The 15647-nt window shown below is 38.8% G+C and overlaps 1 protein-coding gene across 1 annotated transcript; it reads right to left on the minus strand.

The window, feature by feature from the left end:
- Positions 1-9588: 9588 nt before the first annotated feature.
- Positions 9589-10881, minus strand: LOC130029789 (interferon-induced protein with tetratricopeptide repeats 2-like). The gene has a single exon (XM_056120816.1). It carries the CDS (start codon positions 10738-10740, stop codon positions 9589-9591), a length of 1152 nt encoding a protein of 383 aa, XP_055976791.1. The 5' UTR covers positions 10741-10881.
- Between the last annotated feature and the right edge of the window lie 4766 nt (positions 10882-15647).

Consider the following 15647-nt stretch of genomic DNA (forward strand, 5'->3'; position numbering starts at 1 on the left):
TGCTCCATTTCTTTGAAGAATGTCATGGGTATTGTTACAGGGATCGCATTGAATTTGTACAATACTTTGGGGAGTATTGCCATTTTTACAATGTTAATTCTCCCTATTCATGAGCAGGGGATATCTTTCCATTTCTTCGTGTCCTCTTTTATTTTGTGAAGTAGCGTTTTTTAATTTTCTTTGTACAGGTCTTTTATGTTCTGAGTTAAGTGGATTCCTAGGTGCTTGATTTTCTGGGGTACATGTTAACGGGATTTTTTTCATGTCACTTTCTTCTCTCTCATTATTTGCATATAGGAAAGCCATGGATTTTTGTGTACTTATTTTATAGCCTGCAACTTTACTATACAAGTCTATTGTTTCTAGGAGTTTCTTGGTAGAGGTTTTAGGGTTCTCTAAGTATAGTATCATATCATCTGCAAATAGTGAGAGCTTGATTTCTTCCTTTCCTACCTGAATGCCCTTAATATCTTTTTCTTGCCTAACTGCTATTGCAAGTACTTCCAGTACTATATTGAACAGTAGTGGAGAGAGTGGGTATCCTTGCTTCTCCCTGATCTTAGAGGAAAGGCACTCAGTTTTTCCCCATTGAGGATGATGCTTGCCACAGGCTTGTGGTAGATGGCTTTAACTATATTGAGGAAAGTCCCTTTTATACCCATTTTTGACAAGGGTTTTCATCACAAAACAAGTGCTGGATCTTGTCAAATGCTTTCACTGCATCTATTGATATGATCATATTGTTTTTATCTTTTCTTTTCTTGTTATGATGGATTATGTTGATTGATTTCCTAATGTTAAACCATCCTTGCATCTCTGGAATGAATCCCACTTGGTCCTGGTGTATGATCTTTTTGATGAGTTGTTGAATTCTATTTTCAAGTATTTTGTTGAGAATCTTCGCATTCCTTGTGGTGTCTTTGTTTCCTTTTGGTATTCGAGAGATGTGAGCTTCATAGGAACTGTTTGGGAGAGTTTCTATTTCTCCAATTTCCTGGAAAATCTTGAGAAGAACTGGCAGTAGGTCCTCTTTAAATGTTTGGGAAAATTCGCTAGTGAATCCATCTGGACCTGGGCTTTTGTTTTTTGGAAGACTTTTGGTTACATTTTCATTTTCCTTGATATTAATAGGACTATTCAGGTATTCTAGATCTTCTTGATTCAGCCTTTGGAGATTATAGAAATCCAGGAATTTATCTATTCCTTCTTGGTTATCTTGTTTCCTGGCATACAGACTTTCAAAGTAGTCTCTGATGATCTCCTGAATTTCTTTGGTTTCTGTTGTGATATCCCCCTTCTCATTTCTGATTCTGTTTATTACGGTTCTCTCTCCCTATCTTTGTGAGTCTTTCTAGTGGTTTTATCTATCTTTTTTATTTTCTCAAAGAACCAGCTCTTGGTTTCATTGATCTTTCGGATTGTTTTTTGGGTTTTGTGTCGTTTATTACTGCTCTAAGCTTTATGATCTCTTTCCTTCTGCCTGGTTTGGGCCCCTTTTGTTGGTCCTTTTCTAAGATCCTGAGTGTGAAGTCAAGTTGGTTATGTGATCCCTTTCTTCCTTAATGAGAAATGCTTGCAGAGCTATACTTTTCTCCCTTAGCACAGCTTTACCTGCTTCCCATAGGTTCTTATAGCTCGTGTCTTCATTCTTATTGGTTTCCAGGTATCTTTTGATTCTTTCCTTGATTTCTTTTTTGACCCACTCGTTGTCCAACATTGAGTTGTTCAATTTCCAGTGTATGATTTGGTTTTCTGCATCTGTACATGATTAACTTCTATCTTCAGGGCATTGTGGTCTGAGAAGATCGTTGATACAATGTCTTTGACTCCGGATACTGATTCCTTGAAGCATGCTGTGTGGCCCAGAGCATGGTCTATTCTGGAAAATGTTCCATGTGCACTGGAAAAGAACGTGTATTTTGAGGGTTGGGGGGAGGTATAAAGTCCCATATAGATCTATCAGCCCTCTGTCTTCTATTTCTTCCTTCAGAGTCATTATTTCCTTGCTGAGTTTTAATCTTCTTGATCTATCTAGGGGTGATAAGGCAGTGTTGAAGTCTCCAACTACTATTGTGTTGCTTGTAATGTCCTTCTTAAGGTCTGTTAGCAGTTGTTGTAGGTATTTGACTGGTCCCTCACTGGGTGCGTATAAGTTTAGGAGTGTGATTTCTTCCTGCTGTACATATCCTCTGATTAATAAAAATGGCCTTCACTGTCCCTTTTAATCTTTTTCAACCTGAAATCTATGTTGTTGGATACTAGTAAGGCCTCTCCAGCTTTTTTGAGGGGTTGTTTGCTTGCAGGGTTGTTTTCTACCCTTTGACTTTGAGTCTGTGTTTGTTCTGATTGTTTAGATGTGTTTCCCGAAGGCAGCAGAATGTTGGGTTCTGTCTCTGAATGAATTTTGCCACTTCTGTTTCTTAATTGGTGAATTTAGGCCAAGACGTTGAGAGAGATTATTTTCACGGGGTTTTGTGTCATCTTTCTGTAAGGGTTTGTTGAGCTTGTAGGGGTTTGTCTTGTCCTACTGTAGCCCCTTTAGCTCTTCTTTTAGGTTTGGTTTTTAGTCTATGAAGTTCCTGAGTACAAAATAGTGTACCCTTCCTTCGAGTTTGAGTTTGAGTTTACCCAGATAGAATATTCTTGTTGAAGCATTCATTTCAGCGAGTTTCTTCACTATATCCCACCATTGCCTTTGGGCTTGGAGGGTTTCCTCTGATAGTTCTGCCGTGAAACTAAGGGGTTCTCCTTTGTATGTGATTTCCTTCTTTGACCTTGCTGCTTGCGGTATTGTGTCTCTATCAGTGGCATCCATCATTCTAACTATGATATGTCTTGGAGTGTTTTTGTTAGGGTCTCTTTTAGGTGGCACCGTTCAGCCTCCTTGAATCTGGATGCCTGCATTGTGCACCTCTTGAAAAGTTTCAGCAATGATATATTTTAACCCATGATTTTCAATACTACTAATGGTCAGGTTTCATACCCAAAAAATGTTCCAGCACCACATCTAGTGTCTACTTCCCTACACTATGTCACATGTTCTCCATTCTATTTCTGACCAAGCCCCTGCCAACAAGGTAATCAATCTTTCTAGTAAAGATCTATTTTCAGTTTCTGCTGCCTTAGGGCAATTATTATTTCTTTACAATTTTTTATATCTCACATATGAGAGAGATCATTCTGTATCTGTTCCTCTCCAGACTAACTTCCCTCAGCATGAAATTCTCTAGATCCACCCACATAGCAGAAAATTGAATAATTTCATTTTATAGCTAACTCAGTAAGAAGAAAAGGACTATTGTGATTATATAGTGCAGATAGACAGATATATTATATATATGAACCTATATATTTAAAACTTCTAGACTCTTTGTATTATCTTCAAAGAGTTTCCTGTTTTCTTTTCATTTTCAACCACAATCCCATTCCCCACAATTTCGAAATAACTATCACTTTTCTTTTGATATCCAGAGATTAGAAATTTTCATCAAAATTTTATGACATTATTATTAGCAAAGAGATTAGGCAATCATGTTTTAGAGAGAAATACTATTATGTCATTAGCCCTTATCATAGGAATAAAAACAAAGTCCAAAGTTTTTGGTTTTTATATATGAAATGGAAAAGAACGTTGATCTGTATTTATTGTTTCATCCGACTTCTCACCTTTTCTTTTGGGGTAGGTCTTGTTTATTTCTAGTCTAAGTTTTATTATTACTGTCTCCCAACTGCCTTTATCTTTTGATTTCCTTTCTAGTTCTGTTACACATCATGTTGAAGTTGATCTAATTTTTTTCTATGCATATTTTTAGCTTGATACATTTGTGTTCTATCCCTTATTTTAATTTCCAGCTTCATACCATTGTGATCTGAAAAGATACTTGACGTGACTTCGACTTCAGTTTTCAAAAATTATTGACTGATGGAGCAGGTGCAGTCTCCCCGCCTCCTCCAGATGGAATCCTGGTGACCAGGAGCTTCTACAAGCATGGCTCCAGTATGTGGATGACAGGATTATTCCTCCAAACTATTCCTCCTTTCCTGATTTGAAAGTGAGCAATAGAAAAGAATCTAGTGTCTGCCCCTAGAAGGCAGGCTTGAATGTTGATGAGATTAGGCCCTCCCGTTGTTCATCCATTTGCTCGAGCGGGCCCAGTAAAGTCTCCATTTGAGACTTTGTTGTTACTGTGCTTGGCATATCGAATTCGTCCCGGGGAGCTAGCCAGGCTCTGCCATGCGGGTGAGATACTCTCGGTAACTTGCCGGGCTCTCCGAGAGGGGTGGAGAAATCGAACTCGGGTCATTGATGAGCGATACCTCAGCGGTAGGGCGTCTGCCTTACAAGCAGCCAACATGGCTGACCAGAATTCGATTCCTCCGCCCCTTTCGGAGAGCCCAGCAAGCTACCGAGAGTATCTCGCCCGCACAGCAGAGCCTGGCAAGCTCCCCGTGACGTATTCGATATGCCAAACACAGTAACAATAAATTCTCCAATGGAGACGTTACTGGGCCCACTCGAGCAAATCGATGAACAACGGGAGGTTGATGAGATTATCCAAGCAAAATGCCCCTAACTATAGAGAGAGAGTATCTGAACAGTTTTCTGCTGTAGGGGCAGGGTAAGGACTAAGATGGAAATGGAGGGGATAACGGGGATATTGGTAGTGGAGAGTTTGCACTGGTGGAGGGATAGGTGATTGATGATTGTATGGCTGAATATTAAACATGAAAGTTTTGTTACAGTGTATCACGTTGTCTCAATAGCATTTTTTAATTTCCTGACCTTTGTTTTGTTTACCAATGTAAGGTCTACGTATGAGAATATTTTCAGTGTATCTGAGAAGAATGTGTGTTTTAGTGTAATGAGTTGGAAAGATTTATATCTAGTAAATTCTAGAGATAAAAGATAAAGATGTTTATCTAGTAAATTCATCTAATATAATTTGCCATTTAGTTCCATTGTGTCTTTGATAATTTTCTGTCTGTATGATCTGTCCAATGATGTAAGTGGGATTTTAGAACTCAGTTGCCATTAGTTCCTCTCTTTAGATATGTTGATATTAATACATTTATTTTATACTCCCATACTGGTCATGTATACACTAATGGTAATTATGTTAGCTTAATGTTTTAATTCTTTTATATATATATGTAAAGCTTATTTTTTCTATTGTTATATAAACTGAAAGTTTAAAAGTCTGAAAGTCTATTTTTACCTCATAGAAATATAGTTGTTCTGTTTTAAGATTTTCCCTATTGGCTTGCTGTACCTTTCCTCTGTATCTTTACTTTTGCTCTATAATTGTCCTTATAACTTTTAGGTGAGTTTCTTGATAGAGCATATGGTTAGGGCTTATTCTTTACTTTAAATTTGTTTATTCATCCAACTCAGTTGGCAGTAATTTGGTTGCAATAGTGAAGGGATTTGGTACTGACAGTGAGATAGAAAAGTGACATCTAGACATCATGGAGGAGTTAGGAGTGTATTTAGGGTCCAGTAAGAGTGGAGTTGAGTCTGGGGAAACCCCTTATGGGAATGGCTACTAAGATCAATAAAGTCTCTTTGAACCCCAAGCATGTGCAGACATGACCAACTGATGTCTTCAGTTTACTCATCTCATTAACTGGTCATTATAATACAAGTGGCATTTTGGTTTTGCCTCCTTAGTGGGCTTTTATGTGTGCATTATGGGTAATCACATGCACATATACAATTTGATTATGCACATGCACCTGTCAGGCAATAACCTCAGTTTCACCTAAAATTCCTCCACAAAGTGACATAGTCACCTATTTTACTCTAAAGTTACAGTATAAAGGCAGAACTCTATAGGCAAGACAGGGTTGGTTATAACTTACGCTGTCAACCCACTCCTACTCTTTTGGAGTGCTTGAAGCTCACTTGCTTCATTGCTACCAAGCCTGTCTGTGTCATCCTCTTAATTATGCATAAGAACTAAGACTTCTCATCTACCAAGAACACCTGGAAATGTTGTGGTGATGCCCTGATAGCCAGGTGTCCTCCCTGTGATGATACAAAATATGAGAAGATTCAAAACTTGTTGCTTTTAAAAAGGATGCTATCACAATTGCATCATATAAGCAGATTCAAAAACTAAAGTGAAAAAAGAGAGCAAGGGTAGAATACTTCAAGGACCACAGAATGAAGAACGTGGTTATGGAAAGTTTCTTGGGAGACATAAGAAACCTGAGCTTTAAAGAATGTTTAGGGAATGAGTTCTGCAATTGTATGTGGATGTTTGGTCACAAGAAACTTGAAGGGTTTCTTGAATGTGATTCAGTGATGAGAGTATCATCTGCATCTGGGAAGAACCGAACAGAATGCCCTAAATAGGTATGCTGTTTTGTAGGATCACTCTTCTTCAACTCATAGTCAGAATCTCCTTGTTGACCCAATAATGAAGAAATATGCCCACCCTGAACCCAGAGGTTTCAATTTTTTCTGCAGCTCAATCTACTTGCCTTACAGGTTTGTCCGGGGTTTTGTTCCTATTTTTATGTGTGTGTTTGTTTGGGGGCCACATTTTGATGTGCTCAGGGCTAACTCCTGCCTCTATGCTCAAGGATTAATCCTGGTGGACTCTGGGGACAAGATGGTGTACCAAAGGTTGTACCCCAGTCAGCTAAGTGCATCAAAAGCTCCCTACCTGCTGTGCTATTGCTCCAGTCCCTTGATTTTGGTCTTCATTCATTCAGGCACTAATCAGCCTTTTGATGAATCAGTGTGCTGTTTAACATTTATTAATATATGAGGGTTTTATTGTCTTCCTGTTTAAAAAATTTGAATAATTATATACAGTTACAAAGTGTTCATATTTGAATTTCAGTCATACAATGATCGAACACCCATCCCTCCACAGTGCACATTTTCCACCACCAATGTCCCAAATATACCCCCCCAACATTCTAACCCTTCCCCTGAGTCTATGGCAGACATTTTCCCCCATAAACTCTCTCTACTTTGGGGAATTATTGTTTGCAATACAGATTCTGAGAGGCTATCACGTTTAGTCCTTTATCTACTTTCAGCACACGTGTCCCATCCGGAATGATCCCTCCAACCATCATTGACTTAGTGATCCTTTCTCTCTTCCAGCTGCCTTCTCCCCCAGCTCATGAGGCAGGCTGCCAACCATGGAGTGATATTCCTGGCCCAGTCTCTACTGTCCTTAAATGTCAGTCTCATATTTTTATGTTAGTTTATATTCCACAAATGAGTGCAGTCATTCTATGTCTGTCCCTGTCTTTCTGACTGTGAGGGTTTTCTTATGACACTTTCATCCATCATTTTCGCTTATTAAACATCTCCCTTTCTTTCTCCTCATTTATCTACCTGCCACTTACTATGATATATTATATATGTCATATATATTATGAAAGACTTGTATGTTGTTTTTCTTCATTTATTCTTTAATTATAACTCATTTTCCTGATCCATATCCTTGTTTCATGGTTACCAAGGACTATTTCAGTCAGAAGAAAAGAGAAGTGACTACTTTTATGACTTCTTTTATGGCTGACTCTGAAAAATTTAACTATATGCTCAAATTTTATTTCACAGGTGTTAGAATGTGTGATGTCCATCTTCTGGATCTAGGCTCTGGAGGTTTTGGACCTGAAGTTTGTAATATAGCTGCTCCTCCACTCAGCAGATTCAGTGGTCGATTGACTTGAGGACCACGAGTGGCATGGAGCTGAATTGGGGCAGGAGGGATAGTACAGTGGGTAGGGTTTTGCCTTGCATGTGGCCAAATCAGGTATGATTCCCAGCATCCCATATGGTCCTCTGAGAACCGCCTGGAGTAACCCCTGAGCATTGCTGGTTGTGACCCAAAAAGCTATCAGACTGAATTGACTACTGGAACCTGAAGAAGACCAACAGTGCCCAGTTGAGTATTGCCATAGAATTTTCTTATTAGACAAAACAAGTACTCCCATTGAAAATCAATAAAGGAAATGATAATGAAAACAAGAAAAAAGGAGCATAGTCTTTAAAGAAACTCTACTTACAGATTGTATAAACCAACTGACCAGAGTTGGGTAGAGAAACTGAAATAGACCCTGAATCTACTGCCTGAGGAATGGTTTTGAGCTCCTTGGGAAAATGGGGCTGATCCGATCTTTCATGGACAACTCTGAGACTGAGAAATTATTAGTATTACTTGGAATTTAGACAGTGATGAGGATTATTTTCTTATTCCTCCTTAAGTGCTAATACATATGGGATCGTTTTTAATGAGATATTCATAATAACATAGTGGCAATGAATATAGAGAATGGTAGGATGTACTGGAGTGGTTTGTGGGCACTGATGGATATTGGCACTGTATTAATACACATAATGTTGTTATCAGTTAATGTTTGCGGTTGTGTTCATCAACAGCAAGGAGACACCTTTAGGGGAGTTGTTATTGATCTTTGTGAATGTGTAAGGAGAGTCAAATATTTTGGATTGGGAGATATGCTTAAGAGCCAGGGACTCACAAATCATTCTTCATGTATCTCCTTTTGTTGTCTCTTGGATAGTGAGATTTCATGAAACAAGAGCTAGGTACATTAATTTTAATTTCTAATTATTTACTGAGAGTCCTTAAAAATATCAAGTGTAATCTGCATAGATATCTCCCTTTGCCCTTTTTACCCTTTTCTTTCTAGGAAGGTTTGGGAAACAGAACATTGGAGGACAAGGTACGTATTGGTGATCAGATTTAGCATAGAGATACCAATTGGTTGGGTGCTAAAGGTCTCAAAAAATTCTGGTAATTGAAACTGAAAGATTTATGGTATAGAAAAGTGTCAACAAAGGAAGATCACTCCTCTATGTTCCATGACATTGTAGTTATTTATGAATGAATTCTTTGGCTTGTTTATGATATCTAGACACGATTACTGTTAATCTCAGGTGCATAATTTCTTTATTTTTTTTTCTTTCTGGGTCACAGCCAGCAATGCAAAGGGTTATTCATGGCTCATGCACTCAGGAATTACTCCTGGCAGTACTCGGAGGACTATATGAGATGTTGGGATTAGAACCCAGTTGGCCGCATGCAAAACAAACCTTGCCCATTGTACTATCGCCCAGCCCCAGGTGCATAATTTATTAGTGAAGAAAAAGAGCAAAACTTATTTTATAGAATCTATGATTAAATAATTTTAAAAACTAAATTGTTCCATAGAGTTTTCTTTATATAATAAAAGGTTTGTATACAGTAAAGTGAATTGAAATATAATTCATACATAGCCTTTTGTAAATTTAAGGTATATAATATGTTGACTCCCTATTTTTATGTATTATGATTTATCTATAATTTAATACAGTTATCATTATTTGTTTATAGGAAATAATAAACACACAATCTTCGAGCAGGTTTGCAGCCATTTTCTTAGTCTATGACTTTGCTGAATTTTTTTTTATTAGATATCAAGTATCAAATAGAGCGGGTGGTGTTCGGTTATCTTCTAACTATTCTGGAGATATCATATCCCACATATTCTTTTCTCAGTTAAAGATACTGAAGGACCAAACTTCTCAGAGCTTTTACTTGCTGACTATATTTGTTCATTTTGCTACTGAAGGAATTCCATAATTTGCAAAGCCTGAGAATCTGTTCTATTTTTAGAAATCCTTCTTTCGGCAATTTTATGCAATTTCTTCTTCATCTGTGTTCTTTCCTTTGATTCAATGTTTATTTTTATGCCCTCCATGTACTGGTGGATGGCAGCATATTCACACTTCATTTCATAGAGCTGGAAGTTGCCATATAGTAAATGGAGATTTTGCTTAGCTAAAGGAGGAAGTTCTTTTTTGAATTCTTGTTGGAAGTAATGTTCTGCTTCATTGTACTCACCTGCTATTCTACAGAGGAAAGCAAGATGAAGGTTGACCTGTGAGGGATTTCTGTGGTTATCACCTTTCTTAAGATGATATATACCTTGTTCTATTTGGTACTGTAATAATTTGTCACTTTCTTGACACATTTCATTATTTCCGCAAACTTTTTTGAAGACTTTTTCTTTGTAGCAAGAACCAATATTGTAGTGTATGCGAGTATTGTTTGGCAACATTTCTGAAGCCATTTCAAGCAGCTCTATAGCTTTGTCCAGGTCTCCTCTAGTTCGAAAAAACTTGGCTGCTTTTTGAAGCATACCTGCTTCATATGGTCCTTTCTCCAAAAATTCTTCAACTAACTTCTCTCCTTCAGCATTATTCATCTTCTGAAGCGTCAGAGCCAGGAGTAATTTAACATACATGTTATCAGGATTCAGTTCAACGGATTCACGCAGAAGATTCATGACATTCACAGGTGCTGGACACTCACTTTCACGGTGCCTTGCAATGGCCAGTCCACTGGCAAATTCTGGGTCATGTGGATGTTTTTCCAGAGCCTTCTCAAAGCACACTATGGCCCTTTTTAATTGGCTGTTGCCACACTTAAGCCGTGCCCACCCTTCCTCAGTGTCCAGCTCAGGACACTCCAGACTGAAAGGATTTGAAAACTTCTCACACACCCGTTTCACCTTGTCAACATAAGCCTGAGCTTCTGGGAGTCTGCCCAGGTGATAGTAGACCCAGGCATAGTTTCCCCAGGTCACCAGGTTCCTGACTTCTGCCTGGTCAGAGTGCTCTTGCTGGAGTGACTCTTCAGCCTGCTGTAAGCATTCCAGGGCCTCCTCGTCCCGACCATCTAAGTGTTTCATGTAGGCCAACAAGTTGTACATTGTGCCTTTGGACTCAGAGTATGAAGATTCAATCTGCTCACGCACTCTCTCTTCCAGATCCTCTGGGACATCCTTTTCCTTAAATAAATTCCACGTGAAATGACATTTCAGCTGGAGAAGGATTTGTTGCAGAGAACGGTTGGCCACACTATGAAGAAAATAAACATGGTTACTGTGATGCGCTTGCCAAGCACTGCAACATGTGATGAAATTCCAGGTTAATTTGGTGTCAAATCTGCTGGGCCATGGGATGCCCAGATATCTAGTCAAGCATTTGTTCTGGTAAATATTGAGGAGTTTGCCAAAGGGAATTCACTCCCTTAGTTCCCAAATGGACTAAAGGGAGAAAGGAAAGCAGCTATCAGATACTTGTTGAGGGGCTGAGCAGAATCAAAGGCAGAGAAAGGCTGGATCAGTGCCGCTGGGCTGCTGATGCTGGAACATAGTTTCTTCTCACTCAATAGGAAGTTAAAGCACAGTGCTCAAGTTTACATCTTCTGACTTTGTGGGACTATAATACAGGCTTATTGAGTCATAAATTGTATACCTATGTATTTCTTTATTGGCAATCTTCTAGCTAACTCTGCCTACAACACACACCAACATTTTCCAAAAGATCAATTAAGATGCATTTCTTTTCTCTTTCCTAGAGATATGCTCTGTACAAAGACTCAAAAAGAAGCTCCCTCACACTGTGAGGTTGGTGGATGAATGAGGCTGGTGGCTTTCTGGGATTTTGATAGATGTGTTAGACTTTTCTCCACCCTTAGCACAGTCATACCTGTGCTCAATATCATGTTTTGGGAGTCGAGGACTGGAATGAGTTCTTGACTCACGCAAAATGATGAGGTCTTAGTTTAGGCCTAATAGTGGGACCTTGGGAATGGGACCAAAATAGGGAGAACTTGAAGTCTTGTGTGCGTGCCTAGGCCTTGGCTCATACACCAATCCAAACATACACACATCTGTAAGTATTCTTTGTTCTGTTCTGTATAACAGGAGGTACCCCTGAGGGAGCAAACTAGTAGGAAGTGAAAAGCAGTGAGCTAAGGGATTCTTCACACTTCTGCTGCCCCTGGACACCAAGATGATGCTAGAGAGGCCAGGAGGGAGAGATGGTGGCTTGAAGCCCCAATCCCTGAGAGAGAGTGTGAGCAGATTGCAAAGCAACGGATCAGCATACATGCAACTAAGAAAGAGAGGGGGCGGAAAGAAACAGAGAGAAAGGGAGAGTGCAGTGAGCTGCCAAGGTCAGTGCTGCCAGAAAGGACTATTGTTAGGAGGATCCTGAGACAGAGTGTGTGGAGTTGAGAGCCCTGAGACAGTGCACAGCTATAGGAAAGAGAATTTTATTTCTGCTGTAGTAATAACAATGAAAATGTGCAAAGCTCCAACCGTAGATTTCCCCCCCTCCCCCAAGGCTGGGAATTACCTAGGAATATCCCAAGTACCGCATGTCAAGCATCAAACTTTCTAGCCAATAGGCGTAGTATCCCTGGATATATCTCTTGGGTCCCTTGAGAACTGATTCCACTATCCCCCACCCACCATAACTCAGTGCTTTGTGTCAGTTTTAGAGACAAGGGAATGAACCTAAAGCCAGGGAGAAGAGCGGGACTATTGCCAAGGTTGTTGTTCTCTTTATATATGTCTTGCAAGTCCTTATTATTCTCTTCCTGGTCCTTTGGATAGACCACCACGCTGCTAATGTTTTAACTCTCCAGTTAGGATTTACCAACTAGTTCTGACCTAATAATTCTATCCACTTTTTACAAAGGTATACAGATATAAAGTAAGAATTCCATCATGAGGAAATCAAATTAAGGCTAGGATACATAAATGACACTCAGCAGACTTATTTATAACTTTAAAAAAATAATACCCTATTAAGTTGAGCAAACTAGAACAAGTGGATAAATTTCTATAAGCATTCACCCTACCAAGACTGAATTATAAAGAAGTCTAGAGAAATAAATTACTAGGGTACATGTTGGCCAAACCACATAGATTAAAAAAACTCTATACCAGAGGTTTTATGGTGAACTATGAAATATTAAAGAATTGATAGCAATCCTTCTTAAACTTTTGCAAATAATAGAATAGGATGGAACGCATAAAACTCATTTTACAGGGCCAGTGTCAGGCTAATACCAAAACCAATGAGGACATTCTAAGAAAAAAATTTAATAAAATCATAGGGCAGAACATTAAAGTATAAAAACAAACTACATTCTTTGAGTTAATAACTATCAGAAAAAGAAAATTTCCTCACAAGCAAACAGTGCCACTCATAACAGAATCTAATTAATAAATTCCAAGGGGTAAATCTAACCAATTCATGAAAGATATATACGTTAAAAGGTACTAGATATTTCACTCTTTCAGAAAATTGGAAGTGCTATTTTCTACGAGGCACTGGAATGATCAGAGGGCTGTTGTACCCACAAATGCAATCACAGAGTGCTTTCTATTTGCTCACTTGAAAAAAGGTAGATTTCCAGTGGTTGCTGAGTTAATTTTTTTCCGAGATGGGCGTAGCATGTCAGATAAATTTGGAACCTCTTAGAAACACAAGAAAACACACAAAAAAGGAAAGATAACCTTATCGATAAATTAGAAGAATTACTATTGTTAAAATAGCCATACCACCCAAAGCAATCAACAGATTTAATGAAATCACTATCAAATTCCCAATACACCAAGAAATCTGAGGAGAATCCAAAGCTGAGGGCATCATATTTCTGTTTTCAAACTAATTTTTTTAAAAGTCATAATCGTCAAAATGGAATGATCTTTGTGTAAAAAAAAAGCATAAATGTTTGAAGCAGTGTAAGAATCCCAGAAATGCATGCACACACATGCATACATAGCTAGATAGATATTTCTTAAATTTATGGAGCCAGAATTTTACTAAAAGAAGAGAAAAGTCTTTTCAATAGATAAATTGGGATTATTGCAGAATGAACACTTACCTTAGTCTAAATACAAAATTAACTCTAAATGGATTTAAATGAAAGACTCCAAACCATAAAATTCTTTTAACAGTACTTTAGGGGAAAATAATTTCACTCATTCTCAGCAAATGTATTTCTAAATCTGGCATATTTTTAGACTTTTTAAACATTTTTATTGAATCACTGTGAGATAGATCCCTACAATCTGTTCATGATCGAATTTCAGTCATACAGTATTCCAATACCCATCCCTCCACCAGTATCCATTTCTCCTCCTCCTCCTCCTCCTTCCTCCTCCTCCTCCTTCCTCCTCCTCCTCCGTCTCCGTCTCCTCCTCCTCCTCCGTCTCCGTCTCCTCCTCCTCCTCCTCCTTCTTCTTCTTCTTCTCATCCTTCTCACTCTCTCTCAATTTTGCATATTTTTAAAATCACTGCATTAGAAGCATAGCTCAAACCACTCCTATCTACTCATCCTCCAGTGTTCACCATAACGGTCTTCCTGATGTTCATCGATTTGCTCGAGTGGGCCCAGTAGCGTCTCCATCATGAGACTTTTTGTTATTGTTTTTGGCATATCGAGTACGTCACGGGGAGCTTGCCAAGCTCTGCCATGCGGGCGAGATACTCTCGGTAGCTTGCAGGGCTCTCCGAGAGGGACAGAGGAATCGAACTCGAGTCGGCCATATTGGCTGCGTGCAAGGCAAACGCCTTTCCGCTGTGCTATCGTTCTAGCCCCATCGTCCAGTAACAGTGGTGAATATGGCTTTCATGAATTTCAGATCTCAGCATAGTTATGAAAGCCTTCTGCTGACATTCCCAATTGCTACAGACACATGCAAACGTGGACTTCTGCAAAAACTTTTGGGTAAGTTGGATTTCAAGGTCTCCGACAGACAAGGTCTTGTTCTCTGATCAACCCATTCCTACAGACCCAGTTAATGTCACTCATGTCCAGGAGCCTGAATCAGGGCAAAGGGAAACCTGAGGTAAGTAGTACTGGATTCCTTGCCTCAACGCAGTTATGAACCAGCAAAATATTTGAGAATCGTGATCTTCCTTTCCTAAGGCCCTGAGTATCACTTGGACCCATTTCTTTACATGGTCAATCTCTCAACATGTCTTTAGAGACATTTGGTTGGGTAAGGCTTTATTTTTACTCAAGTCTCCTTTTCCCAAGGCTCTCTCTGGTGATGACTTTTAGCATGTAACTATGCACTAAAAATTGAGGTTCACTAAGGTTTTATTTTGTCTAAAAACAAATGCACTTATTATAAGGACTGGAGCGATAGCAGAGCATGTAGGGCATTTGCCTTATATGCGACTGGCCTGGCCAACCCGAGTTTGATTCCTAAGCCCCTCTTAGAGAGCCTGGCAAGCTACCAAGAGTATCTTGCTCGCATGGCAAACCCTGACAAGCTATCCGTGATATATTCAATATGCCCAAAACAGTAACAACAAGTCTCACAATGGAGACATTACTGGGCCCGCTCGAGGAAATCGATGAACAAAGGGAGGACAGTGTTACAGTGCTGAGTTTTGACAAATATATTTATCCAGATACCACCCAACATCACTCACCTTAGACTCCTTGTGTTATCTGTAAAGTTTTTCCTCTATACTTCCTAATCAATCCTAAACACACTCTGCTCATTCCAAGATACTAAACAGTTCATCGTAGAATAGAGTGGAAAAGATAGCATTGTTGATGCTCACCAACTCTTAGCACATCAATAAAAATAAAGTCTGAATTTTGGTATTATTTTTCACATAGAATTTAGAAATTATCTATGTATAGAAGTTCTTCAATTTAAAGTGATCAAACATTGCAGGGCAAAGCTCCAATGAACATGAATTAAATTTACAACACCAATCCATCTTTGATAATACATGATAAAAGAAACACTTCCTTTAATAATTATAAATTTTGAAAAAGCATTTTCCTTCTCTGTTTAAA

This window comes from Sorex fumeus, unplaced genomic scaffold (genome assembly GCF_029834395.1).
Source record: "Sorex fumeus unplaced genomic scaffold, SorFum_2.1 ptg000043l, whole genome shotgun sequence".
Taxonomy (NCBI): Eukaryota; Metazoa; Chordata; class Mammalia; order Eulipotyphla; family Soricidae; genus Sorex; species Sorex fumeus.

Coding starts and splice junctions, on each gene's coding strand:
- LOC130029789 (XM_056120816.1), bottom strand. CDS start 10,740: ATGTACAACTTGTTGGCCTACATGAAACACTTAGATGGTCGGGACGAG.